General features: G+C 31.3%; 1 protein-coding gene across 17 annotated transcripts in view; it reads left to right on the top strand.

Annotated features, from left to right (window-relative positions):
- Positions 1–598: 598 nt before the first annotated feature.
- The window catches only part of mybpc1 (myosin binding protein C1), a 74,175-nt gene continuing 60,418 nt past the window's right edge, over positions 599–14,355 (top strand). For 6 of the 17 annotated variants that reach the window (XM_056455669.1, XM_056455671.1, XM_056455672.1 and 3 more), the window contains exons 1-2: positions 599–771; positions 13,555–13,572. In XM_056455669.1, coding sequence (XP_056311644.1) covers positions 750–771; positions 13,555–13,572 — 40 coding nt within the window. In that variant the 5' untranslated portion in view covers positions 599–749. The remainder of the gene's footprint in view (positions 772–13,554; positions 13,573–14,355) is intronic. The other 11 variants (XM_056455675.1, XM_056455677.1, XM_056455678.1 and 8 more) reach the window with 4 other exon arrangements.

The raw sequence follows: 14,355 nt of genomic DNA on the forward strand, positions 1-14,355 counted from the left end.
TATTATTAAATTAAACAATTAAATACTTTTTTAAAACTCCTCGCTGACCTTTTTTATTTTAATAAATTACAAATCACTATATATATATATATATATATATATATATATATATATATATATATATATATATATAAATTGCTAACATTACAAATTCATTTATATATTTGTGTTTTTTATTTAATTACATAATTTATTATTATATTAATTCTATACTTTTGCACGTAACAATTACATTTATACATTACAAATGACAAAATCTATAACTAAATATATTACATTACACATTACCAAATTATATTGAAGGTTCAATCGAAGGCCTTGAGCACATAAATAACATGTCTCTTTGTAACATATTCAAAGCAATGCCATCTTGTCAACACCTTCTTCTTCAGTTTTTGTTTTCCAGCACTGCACTGTACTCAAAACCCCTGTGTGTGTGTGTCTGTGTGCCACCAGGCCGCCACAAGCCTCTTCTAATCCCCAGGACTTCAGCACATGAGGGGAGGGAGGTTTTTGGGCTCCATTATTAAAGACAGCGTGAGGAGTGGCTAAGATGAGCCTTATATAAAAACTCCATATGTTCATCACCCCCATATCTGTTGCTTTCTCCTTTACGGCCCTTCCTGCATCGCTCCCTCACATCCTCAGTGACTTCCACAGCGTTCCTGACCCGCGTTTCTGGCTAACGGAGAGGAGAGCCTGTGCCACACACTCACCTCTGAATACTTCCAGTTGGAGAACGGCTCAACATGCCTGAGCCCACGAAGAAAGGTGAGCAACCAGTTTGATGGAAAACTGTGGCACAAGGAGCAGGAGAATGCGTGTTAGGATGCTGTTTACCACCATTACTAACAAACATGCTGATAACAAACTAGCCATGCTGTGTTGTGGTTCTAATCTGATCAGTCTGTGGTTGTCAGTCTAAATATGACTCTCGCCATATAGGCTACTAACAAGCATTTCACTATATATACATACATACAAAACAAAAGAGAGAGAGTTAGAACTGAGTGTTTATGCAGGGACTTCTGAGTCTAACTAGGTAAATTATCACGATATGCAAAATCTGCAAATGAATATGTTTATGATTATGATCATAAAAATAATATCATAATTATCAGCTATATGTGTTATAATAGCTATCTATAACAAAACAAACTAAACTGATTGTGTTACTTGAAGTAAAAACGGACTGAAATGAAGTAGAATATACATATTTTATTGTATACATTTTCTATTATTATTATTTATTATGTTTTTATTTGGATATACTTGATTCATATGGTAAATTGCAGGTAATTTATTTCAAACAGTTTTTTTATTATGATTATTTTTATATATTTTTGGAATTTTTCGAAAACAGTTTTTGTATATATTATATTCATTCATTCATTTTCCTTCAGCTTAGTCCCTTTATTTATCAGGGGTCGCCACAGCGGAATGAACCGCTAACTTATCCAGCACGTTTTACGCAGCGGATGCCCTTCCAGCTGCAACTCACCTCTGGGAAACTATATTATATTATATTATATTATATTATATTATATTATATTATATTATATTATATTATATTATATTATATTATATTATATTATATTATATTATATTATATTATATTATATATGAATATAAAATAAAATAAATTAATTATTACATACATATATACATCTAATACATACATACAAATAAATAAATAAATGCCGGAATTCTGGCAAATTCAAATTACAAACAGCTGTGCTTGCTATTATGTACACAATAATTTGATGTAGATAACATACTGCAAAATAAAGTGTCTACCATATAGGAGAAGGTGTTATAACAAAAGTAGATGCAGCTTTTCTGGAGTCATGAGAAGGGCAAACTGAGCAAAGCAGACATATAAAGCTCTGTGATGATCAGAAAGACTACACATTGTGCTGGACGATGAGCTGATCTAAACTACTTTATAAAAAGCAACTATTGTCATGACTGTTGCTATGATGGATGGCACACAGGCGATTGGGGATTGTGGGTATGGAATGGTGCTGATTTACCCGCTGCTGGGTTTTAAGTCCTAGAGCCGGGCTTTACTGCGCTGCCAGAGGCATTTTCTGATGAATGATGCAATGCCCATGACCTGGTGGAGACGCTACGCCTTCACATGGACACATACTTCAGGGGTGATGATACAGAGATCAGCTTCCATGCCTAATGGAGAGATGAATAGATGGAGAAATATGAGGATGCAGCATTGTGCGTGCTGTTGGACTTTGAGTTTTGTTGTATTGTTGTTGATATTATTGTAGATAATACTGCATTTATGGGATGGTGCTACAGGCAAGATTATAGTTTATTCAGGCACTGGTTAGTTATTGAGAATTTGGGCTGTTTTATTTTCTTAATTTCTCTTCTTTTGGGTTGGTGGAAACAAAACATTCAAATCTATCTGTTTGCATCTATCAGTGTGAGGTCACATGAAGCAACTTCCTGTTCCAATCGCTCTATCAAACTGTATGGGGAGAATCATAAAATGGTAATAATAAACATTTACAAACTGATGTAATACCTTGAAAATCATGATTGTAATATAAGTATACAGTATATATATATATATATATATATATATATATATATATATATATATATATATATATATATATATATATATATATATATATATATATATATATATATATATATATAAATATATATATATATAAATATATATATATAAATATATATATATATATATATATATATATATATATATATATATATATATATATATATATATATATATATATACCGTATATAAATATGTATATATATATATTTTTATAAATTGTTAAAATTTTGGTATTTGTGATGCAGCAAGCCCAAAGAATTATGTGTACACTATGATTTTACTACGATTTTACATAAAATTCCCTTTAACGAGTGATATGACTAAATAGTGGTCATAAACAAATATTTATTCAATATTCAATACATATTCAATTCAAATGAGTAGCGGCTTGGACCCAGAAACAGTATTCTATATGTCACCGATACATCACGACTTGACTTAAGAGGATTCTTTTCATTTTTCATGTATGTGTCCAAATATTGCAATACATATCTTTAGAGGCGTAAGGCTTTAAAAGTCTTTAGAAATATTTTTACTCGTACATGGGGATATTTTTTCTGCTTGTATTCCATATTTTTTTACATTTATGGAGTGATAAAACAGGGTTATTTATAGTTATTTAAATCGAATTAAACTAAAACTAAAACAATTTTGTTGTTAATTCTAATTTATATCTTTTTTAAAAATAGGTTTGTGTAGGTTTGACAAGATAATCGCATATAAAATATTTAACTAAAGTGAAAATCAACCCTGAAATTAGAAAATTAATTAATAATAAAGATTATTTAAACTGTTACAATGTAAAATTGTAACTCAAAATGTATACAAAATTTAAATTTGGAACATGACTTCACATTTCTGTTCTGGAACTGTAAGCAAATAATCCCATTTAACTAGAAAATGCATAATTTGTACATTTAAAAAACAATATGGTCATCACATAACTATAATGACAACAACACAATTGTCCTAGAGCCATATACACAAACAGCTTAATAACAGCACAAACCCTTTTTTGCCAAAAAACTACTGTCAGGATAAACACAGTGGACACAGTGATTCTGCTGCTGGCATTATTGCATATGTAGTGTCTCCTTCAAATAGAAAACATACGTAAGAAATGTATTTCTGACAACAAAATAGAGTTCTGACTAATTATTTTACACCCCAAAAAAATAGCATTCATTTTGGTGACTGTGTTGCTGTTAGTAATCCCCTGCTTGTTTTCACGGGTTAATGCTCTGCGTTGGTCATTATGGAAATGAGCTGCTCTGTCTGTGTTTTATAATTTGCTCTTTTTCTGTAGATCAACTACACAACTTTTTACTTTTATCTACACTTTTATAGGATTTAGTTCATGCACTAATTTGTCCTGTTTAGTAAAACTGGCCTTTATTTACTGTTCAGCTGGTATGATGAACATGATGATATTGTCTGTAGATTTACTGGTATGGATGGTTCCACAAACAACCTTCATCAATAGAAGCTTTGAACTGCACAAAAGCTTCTTGAAGAATGCAAATATTCTCACTCACTCACTATCCTTTGGCTTAGTCCCTGATTTATCAGCGGTTGCCACAGCGGAATGAACCACTAATTACTCTGGCATATGTTTTATGTGGTGGATGCCCTTCCAGCCGCAACCCAGCACTGGGAAAAGCAAAACTTCCTTAGATTATACAAAAATGAACATTTCTAAGAAAGAAATGATTAATTGAACAACTGATGACTTTAAAAAAGTCTTTGGGGAAGCAAAACATGGTTGAGTGATTCTATGAGTTACTATTCAGTGAACTGATTAAGTGTATTTGATGGTATTTTTAAAAATCATACTGCGACCCCATGAGCACATCTCATGTGATGATATTTTATCATAATCATGACAAGCACCGTGACATTTAGATTTTTATTTTGGGTCAGGCTTTAGCTTTCCTCTTAGGATGACTCATATTGTAATATTGGCCTCTAAACATATCCATGCTGGATGGGATCCATCCACCTCTGGACAATGGGGGATTACAGAGCAGAATGAAATGGATTTGGGAGATTGATGTTATGGCTGCTATTCTGATGATGCTCGTAAACATGGTCATAAACAGAGAGGTGGTGCGATCCATTTCTGAATATGGCTTGCAGACGTGTTCTTCGCACACTGGAAAAGTCATTCGCTTCGTTTACGTGGTTTTAAAGGAAAAGGGTTTGGATGGGATGAACATGGTGTCTAAACCCATCTAGATATCAAGAAAACACATTATATAATTCTTTTCATTAGTAATTTGGTCTCATTTTAGGTGAAAAAAAACTATAATTCTGGCATCATTTAGTTACAGTTACGTAATTCCAAAGTTTTGTCATAAATAACTGAACTGAGCTAAACTGAATAGAACTTAAACACTACAAACACTGTTCCAATTTACTATGACTTTTTATGTGAAGCTGCTTTGACACAATCTACATTGTAAAAGCGCTATACAAATAAAGGTGAATTGAATTGAAATAAATAGATATGAATAAATAAATCATTAATGAAATGTACATATTTCCATGATATGATAACTGTTTAATCACTATAAAAATAATGATATTAATAGTTATATTTTGTTTGTGAAAAAGAGCCTCAAAATAAGGATAGGTGTCTTAAAAGGAATAGGAGTCCTAATTAATATGCAATTCAGCACCTTAATTAAATCATTATTATCATTAATTACACTTATATCAAGCATACATAAATAAGTACAGTATGCATGTATGACATTCTTTCATGCATTGAGCAAAACAAAACATATTTTTAAGCATATTATACTGTATATTGTATAATTATGACATGGCATGTTCTGAATATGAAGGAAATTTGTTATACAAGTTTATGACAGCTGTCATTAAGTGTCATCAGCTCAGTTGCGATTGTAAATGCAAACTTGTTTGAGATGTCTTTATGACAACCTGACATAAGCAAATGCATCTTTACCTGTCTTTATTATTGTCAATACAAAATAGCTTTGCTGTTAAAGTTGTCATAAGCATGTATAAAATCTCTTGATTATAAAGTTGTCATGACAGTCTTATGAACACCCCCTTTAAGTAAAGCGTTACCTATCTTTTTTTATTCCACTTGTTTGCAATGACACAAGGACTGTTAATATGCCAGAATTTGTATTATGGGGTGGACTAGCCTAGCTAAATAATCTGAAAACTGAAAAGTTATGTATGAATATGTGGCCAGTCACTATGATGCCGACAGCTGATGGGGGGTGATGGGGTTGCCTTGGAGCTCTGAGTTCAGGCTTTAAAAGGATGGATGAGGGATGAGCAGAGCCGAACCCCTGGGGAACTGGATTCCTGAGCCCTGGAATAGTTCAGAATGAGCAGACTTTTAATCCCCATTGCTCTCTCTCTTCTCTCTGCTACTCCTGTCTTTCATCCAGTGACTTTATGTCTCTATCATGCGAAGAATCCTGAGCTCTTGTTTGCTTGAACCTTGATCTCTGTGATAAATAATATCAAAGGATGGAGGTTGTGACCTATTTCCAAATATGACAGTGTGACTAACAGTCTCCCATAGGGAAACAATGGAAACAAACAAACAAACTTTGGAGTTTAAAAGTGAATCTCAAGAGGTAATTTGACTCACAGATGAGGTCAAAGGTCAAAGAAGTATGGTCATGGCATAAATACTACATTACAGATGTGGCGTTTATCCAGGTTTCAGAACTGAATGGAGCAAAATCAGCCATAAAACAAAAATATTTTTTGTTACTTAAAACAAAATGAATATTGACTGAATACTTACTACTAAAACAACAAAAATAATACAAATAAAAATGAAAAATAATGGAGAGTTTGTAAACAAACTTAAAACAATAATAATTTGTAAAAATGCTAATAATAATATATAAATCCTCAGAGTATTATGATATTTGTTATATATTCCTATACATTATATATATTCATATACATTATATATATATATATATATATATATATATATATATATATATATATATATATATATATATATATATATATATATATATATATATATATATATATATATATATATATATAATATATATAATATATATATATATATATATATATATATATTTACATTATTTTATTTCAACAAGTCGGCCATGAAATGTTTAGAATTATTCAAATAAAAAAACTATACATATATACAAAAAACTATACATACTATACATATATATATATTAAATATACAGTAAATTGATTGTTTATTCAAAATAATCAATATCAATGTATTGAAATATTCCACCCATTTTGAAGACCACATTTTAGGTATCCTATAAAAACAGTTTTCCAGCTATTTTATTTGTTGATGGTCTGTATACCATTAGTTTGAATTACGCATGTCAATTACTTTAACTACAGTGTATTATGTTGCGGTTCCTTATAAAGTTACCAGCCAATTGGCAACTGTTGTGCAAGTGTTAATTTTGGACACTGCGTTATTTCACTCTCACTTCTTTCTCAGTCAGAGATGTCAAAGTGACAGTCTTTCATGTTAGATCCATTCATAAATCAACACCAAGAAAAGCAACACATTCAAGCTGTCATCTGTTCTTCGAGGCCTGTCATTAACTGTGCCAGCAAAGTCAGCACGTACAACCACAATATGTTTTGTAGGAGTACTGGTATAGTTCACATACTAGGCATAAATTAAAATCTACTTATAATTTACTCAAACACAAGCGATTACTAACAAGGGTTAAAAATACACAGATGACATTACCCTCCACTTTTATATAGCATAAATCCCCTGCAAAAAAATAATAATAAATCAAAGAGACAAGATAGAGTACAATTGATGTTCATGTTTCCATAAAAATCAGCCACTCACGTTTCAGTTATGCCCTAGCTCGCACCCGTGTTGTATCCAGTTTTGATAGAAATACATTAGGGATGAAGTCAAAGCAGCAAAAAGCTCTCCACTTCTCATTTACGAAGAACTCAAGAAGTGTAATTTTGGCACACATTATCCAATTCGTTTTTCTTGTTGACTAATTAATCATATTCAAAATCATTATCAGTTTATTGTTTGAATTACTTTTAGTCAATTTAATTGATAAAAATGTGGCCTGTAATATATACCATAATGAAGTGTGAATGTGCACATTTCCATTACAGTATATACATAAAATACAAGTTGAATTCTTTTTAATAATACATGTCAAAAATATGTGTATATAATTGTATCTTTGGGATAAAACAGCTTGTCACTGGGGCAGTACCCTTAAAAGGACATCTGATACCTTAAAAAGTGCACATTAGTACCTCAGAGTCCCATAATTACCCTTAAGGTAAAACCATGAACCTTTTTGTGGTAAATTAGGTTAAAACTATTAATTGTACTCCCCCAGCGATATGCTATATACAACCCCTACAGGGTATGTTTGGCTCAGTATTTTAACTAAATTGAATAGATGCAAGTTGAAATGACTTGTAAAGGTAATTTGATTTAACTTAAAAATTTAAAGCAGCATTTATAGTGTAAATGTATTTTCTTATTATTTAGTATTTAGCAAAAAGGTATGTTTGCAAATAAATCTAAACAGATAAAACACTAGAATTTCAGTCTCAACCCCACTATTGAAATAATGGCTTTGCCCCTGCTTCTAAAACCTATTTTAGTGTCTGTGTTCTGTTGAACACGAAGTTATTTTGAATAATGATGAAAACTGATAGCCATTGACTTCCATACGAGGAAAAACATATAGCTACAGTTTCCAACATTCATGAACATATTTATTTCCAGCAGAAACTCAAACAGGTTTGGAACAAGTGGAGGATGAGTAAATGATGACATAATTTCCATATCTGTGTGAACTATCGTCTTTGTAAATAGTAGCTGGTCAGCTAAAGTGCATGTAACTGAAAATGCTCTTCAATAATGAGGTTTGAAATGTGTCTATATTCAGCTAAAGAGCTGTGTGTGTGTGAGTATGTGTGTGTGTTAGTGTGTGCGAGTGTGTGTAGGTGAATATGAGCCCTTCTGTCCTCACCGCAGCAGTATGGACAGCTGAACATACCTGCATGCTGTTGTGCTGCACCACCAGGGTAAAACAATACCTTTCAGAATTGTGGTTACTGTGGGATGAGCCGCGGGGATCTCGAAACGGGCAGACTGCCAGACCAGACAGTTCAGCGGTGACATAAATGGATCCTTAATGGGTGGAAGGAACCACGTCATTGCCAAATCTGAGCTGAGATGGCCAGAAGACGTGACCTGACAACAAACACAAAGACAGAGACAGAGAGAGAGAGAGAGAGAGAGAGAGAGAGAGAGAGAGAGAGAGAGAGAGAGAGAGAGAGAGAGAGAGAGGGAGAGATTAGGTGTCTCAAATTTGGATGCAAAATAGCTTGATTATTTTAATAATTATAATCAAATAATAATATACTGTAAAAAACAACTATATTGCTTTACTTTAAAAATCAATCTAATTAACCCACTGCTTTTAAAGTTGACTTTACTTTAAAAAGTGAGAAAACCAATGCTTTAAAATTATTAAGTAAATGAATTATAGGCATAATAATAAAAAATAAGTTAAGTCAACTTAACCATTCAAAGTTAAAATGGATTTACTCACTTTATACGGTAAAGTCAACTTAATGCTTCTAATTTAAGTTTTTTACTTTACCCAAGAGTAACTAAATCGCTTTATATAGTGTCCAGTAATTATTATTTACATTTATAGAGTGCTTCATCATGCCTTGCACAAGACAAAAAGGGGAAAGAGAATAAATAAATAAAAATTTTAAAACTAAAAAATTTTAAAAACTACATTTATAGTGGTTTTCTCAAAACATGCACAAGACAAAAAAGAGAGGTAAAATAAGATTATGTGCCTCTAAACCACATACAAAACAAATATTACATTTAAAATATAATTATTATTAGTTATATTTTAAGGTTTTTATATAAACGAGAAAAAATAATTAAAAGAAATAATAAATAAATTAATTAAAAGTTCAAAAGGCTAATTATAGGTGACAATGTATTATTATTATTATTATTATTATTATTATTATTATTATTATTATTATTATTATTATTATTAGGCGAAGCAGTGGCGCAGTAGGTAGTGCTGTCGCCTCACAGCAAGAAGGTTGCTGGGCCGCTGGTTCGAGCCTTGGCTCAGTTGGCGTTTCTGTGTGGAGTTTGCATGTTCTCCCTGCATTCGCGTGAGTTTCCTCCGGGTGCTCCGGTTTCCCCCACAGTCCAAAGACATGCGGTATAGGTGAATTGGGTGGGCTAAATTGTCCGTAGTGTATGTGTGTGTGTTTCCCAGTGATGGGTTGCGGCTGGAAGGGCATCCGCTGCTTAAAACAAATGCTGGATGAGTTGGTGGTTCATTCCGCGGTGGCAACCCCGGATTAATAAAGGGACTAAGCCGAAAAGAAAATGAATGAATGAATTATTATTATTAGTGATTACATAGTGATTAGTTAAAAGGTTTATTATTTTAAATATTTTATAAAATATTTTGCATGCTTACTATATTTTTTGTTCTTCCTTTTTATTTTGGATTGAGAAAATATGATATAATTATATTATATTTAATGATGAGTTAAGTTATAAATGTAAATGCAGTTAAATAGTGAATAATGATGAGAATGAGTTTAAAACACCTTGATATAATAATAATAATAATAATAATAATAATAATAATAATAATAATAATAATAATAATAATAATGATAAAAAAATAAATACATAATAATAATAATAATAATAATAAATAATAATAATAATAATAATAATAATAATAATAATAATAATAATATTCCTCTCACCCTCAATCAGACATTGCTTTATTTGTCTTTTCGCATTTTTGCAATATTTTTATGATTAAAAAAAGACCATGCAAGTTCAGACATGATGAAGCTACAATGTGTTCAAAACCAAGTCTCTACAGGGTGACAATCAACTGTGGAGAACCCCCAGTAAGGAGTGATATTCAGACAGAGAGAGCACACAAAATGAGAGAGCTGAAAGCAGATAGATGTCAAAAATATCAAGAGGCTCAGTACACAGGTGTTCAGAGCGGCCCTCCTGACAGCAGGGGGCAGATCTTTTGTGTCATGATCAGCCCAGGCTGGCATTATCACAGAATTCACAGCAGCCCGTGCCAAAGCAACAGGAGCACTCGCTGAGACAAAGCTGCTGACATTTACATCACATGACGACCCAGAGCAAGCTCTCAGCTCTTTTAGAGTTCGGGAGACCTGATAGAGTTCAGCCAGTGGTCTGAGTTCAGGTTGGGTTCAATGGAAAGTAATGAACAAAGAACAGTGAAATGAAATGAATGTGGAAAGCACAGGTCAGATCATTTTAGACTGTGATTAGAGATGTTTGACTTCATGCTGATGTTTGACTTATAACTGTCCCCACACAGTTTGAGACACGGTTGAGATCTCCTTAAAAACTTGAAAGGTTTGCAAGATTATGTTTTTTTTTATTTCTAAGCTTGATTTTTTTATAATATTTGATTTCATTTCAGTTGTTCATTTCATTTATTTGTATTTTTAAAAATATAATTAACACCTAATTTTTATCATGCACATTCTTTAAACTATTTATATTTATTATTACTTACATTTATATGGTGTTTTTTTCTCAAAAATACACATAGATCAGGTATAGTAGTCTTAAAACTCTAACTTACATGCAAAACCTCTAATATAATAATAATAATAAGAAGAAGAAGAATAATAATAATAATAATAAGAAGAAGAATAATAATAGACTTGACCAAAGCTGAATTTGTTGCAATTTATTTATTATTTGTTTACATGCTAAACATAGTTTCATGGCTGGTATATTTAATAATCATATTATTATTAATTAATTAAAATTTATAAATTCTATAACTTATATAGTGGTAAAAAAAAGATTTATCAACAAACACCAACTTATTAACTATAATAAATGAGAAAGTACAGAAATACATCTTAAAATATAATAACATATAATAATAAAAATCTGATTTTATTTTTACATTTAAATGAACTTTCAGCATCATTCCTTGAATGCTCAGTGTTACATTATTCTTAAAAAAATCATTGTTATATGTTGATTTCATTTGATGCTAAAGAAATATGTTGTAATTTTGTTATCAGTAGGGATGCTCTGATCAGGATTTTTGCAGCTGATATCGAGTACCAATTCCTTGTTATGGCGATCGGCCGATAGCGAGTACTGATTCTGATGCTTAAGCTCTGGAATGCATAAAGCACATTTTGACTTTAGGTATGATACTTCAGTGGAGATCTCTCCTCACCTAAGAGAATAACTTAAAGATGTTGCATATAATTCATTAAACATGTGTCTTATAACCATTTAGTGTGAATGTGTTATGGTCAGAAGCAGCTTTACAGAAAATAGATAAAATACATAAATCACTAACAAAGCAATTGGAAACATTGGAAATGATGAAAGATAAATTCAACATGTCTCAATGAAGTTTGGAGCACATATTTGATGCATAAGAAATTAAAATGCACATCTATTAATCCATTACTTATTTACTAAAAGGAAATTGGTCCATATAATATTTATTACAATAAGTATTACAAATTATATTAATATATTATTAAATATTCAAGTTAAATATATATATATATATATATATATATATATATATATATATATATATATATATATATATATATATATATATATATATATATATAATATAACATAATATATTTCCCTAATATTTCCAGCCAGGTTTGAATGAACTTGCAATATTGTTGAACTTTCAGTTCTGATATGTAAAATGATTACAGTTCTTATTTGTCATCTGCTTATAAACTCGTAAACAAAAAATTGTGGTCGACCAGTTACATAACGTTGGATTGTAAGATTGACCAGATTAGTGAGTACCGATCATGTCATGAAATGTGATTATCGGCCGATACTGATCACTGGCCAATTGATTAGAGCATCCCTAGTTATCAGTGTTGAAAACAGATGTACTGCTTAATGTTATAGTGGAAACTGAATTTTTCATAACCTTTGATATGTAGATATCTAAAAAAAAAATTTAGATAGCTTCTTTCTTCAAAAAAACATAGTTTATTTGAGATAGAAATCATTTGAAACATTAAAAGATAAAATAACATATTGACCCCAAACATTTGAATGATATGACAAAAAAGTCTCTATAAAATCTCTAAAAAAGTGATTCAGTATTCAACTTCAGATTTCTATTCTGCAACTCCGAATTACCAGCCAAAATCCCATGACGTGGCCCATGTTTGCCTGTTTATATATAAGCGTATATTTAGCATCACCGCCCTAAAATAGTCAAATCACAGATGAGATAAGATCATTGTCTGCTCTGAAAAGAGTCAGGTGCCAGTCACATGTTGTGAAGAACTATAAATAAAACAGCTGCTTTATTTTCAAACTATCATACAGAGGAATGTATGTGCTCATTGATCTTGATAGGCTTTTATTTAACTCCTCTAATCGCATTAGAGTCTGCAAGAACACTTTCATCATGCTCTGCTGGCTTTACTGTAACGCTGTGTAAACACATGCCTCTTTAAACTGTTTGCTATACGTCTAGACATACAGTACGCACTAACACAATGCTGAACACTGACATTCAGATTAAACCTGAACGAGAACCTGAACATAGAGAATGGTTCTTTTAACAAACTAAAAGTGGCCTAAAATGTACTCGGAGCATAACTACTAATATATTAGATAACAAAATATTAAAGAAGCATTTATTTTAAAGAGAGAGAACTCCTGTGTTAGATTGCAAATTAAGTTAGTTTTTAATATTTAATGGCATAATATGAAGACATCCAGTGTCCAGTATTATTGTGGCCACAATAACGATTATTGTAAAAAATTAAATCTTCATTACCTGACATAAAGAAAATTTCATAGAGGTGTTTTTCTTTTTTCCTGACAGATGATGGCCAGCCTGAAGGTGAGTGGGGATTTCTCCTGATAATCTTCTTTGCATTACCCTGGATCAGTTTCTATGAGTGAATGGAGAACGTACTGTAAAATCAATGAGAGCCAATGGAGGGGAGGGAAAAAATATTTAAATGTGTGTGTTTTTTTTTTTTTTTAAATCGTCAGAATAATAAATTTCCTCATTTGTTGTGCTTGAAAATCATGGTTATTCTGACCAATTGTTATTTTATAGAAAAAAAGCATCAGACCATTACAGAGTAAAACAAATAGACTACGTTCTACTATACATTAGCTACAATGTAGCTACAGTGTAAGTTATTTCTCAAGCTTAGATGTAAGCTATTTAAATTGTTTTACTAAACTTTATTCTCTATTCAAAAGATACTCTTTGTTGTGTAATTTAGATAGAATACAAATTCACTAAAGATAATTATAGAGCACTTCACTAATTCGCTTAGTGGTTTTCAGTCAAAAGATGGCGCCAGTTAGCTGCCTTACTGCCAACTTAAAATGTTTAGTTAAATATTAAAATGTTGTCAAAAGTATAACGGGTTATTAAGGAGAGCGCAAACAGTTCCCCATTGGTCGACGTAAATTACCTGTAAGGTTACCTAGTAAATCTGTGTGGGGAAAATCGTTCGCCATAATATGATGGCCGTGTGAATTCACATTGAAATGATTCAATAGCGTTAATTTACGATAACGTTTAGGTGATTCTATGCTCGTTCGCGTTGGCAAGGTAACGTAACCAAAACGAAGATTTCAAGTGACATTGACAAAAATGCGACCAAAA

This window comes from Danio aesculapii, chromosome 4 (genome assembly GCF_903798145.1).
Source record: "Danio aesculapii chromosome 4, fDanAes4.1, whole genome shotgun sequence".
In the NCBI taxonomy this organism is placed as follows: Eukaryota; Metazoa; Chordata; class Actinopteri; order Cypriniformes; family Danionidae; genus Danio; species Danio aesculapii.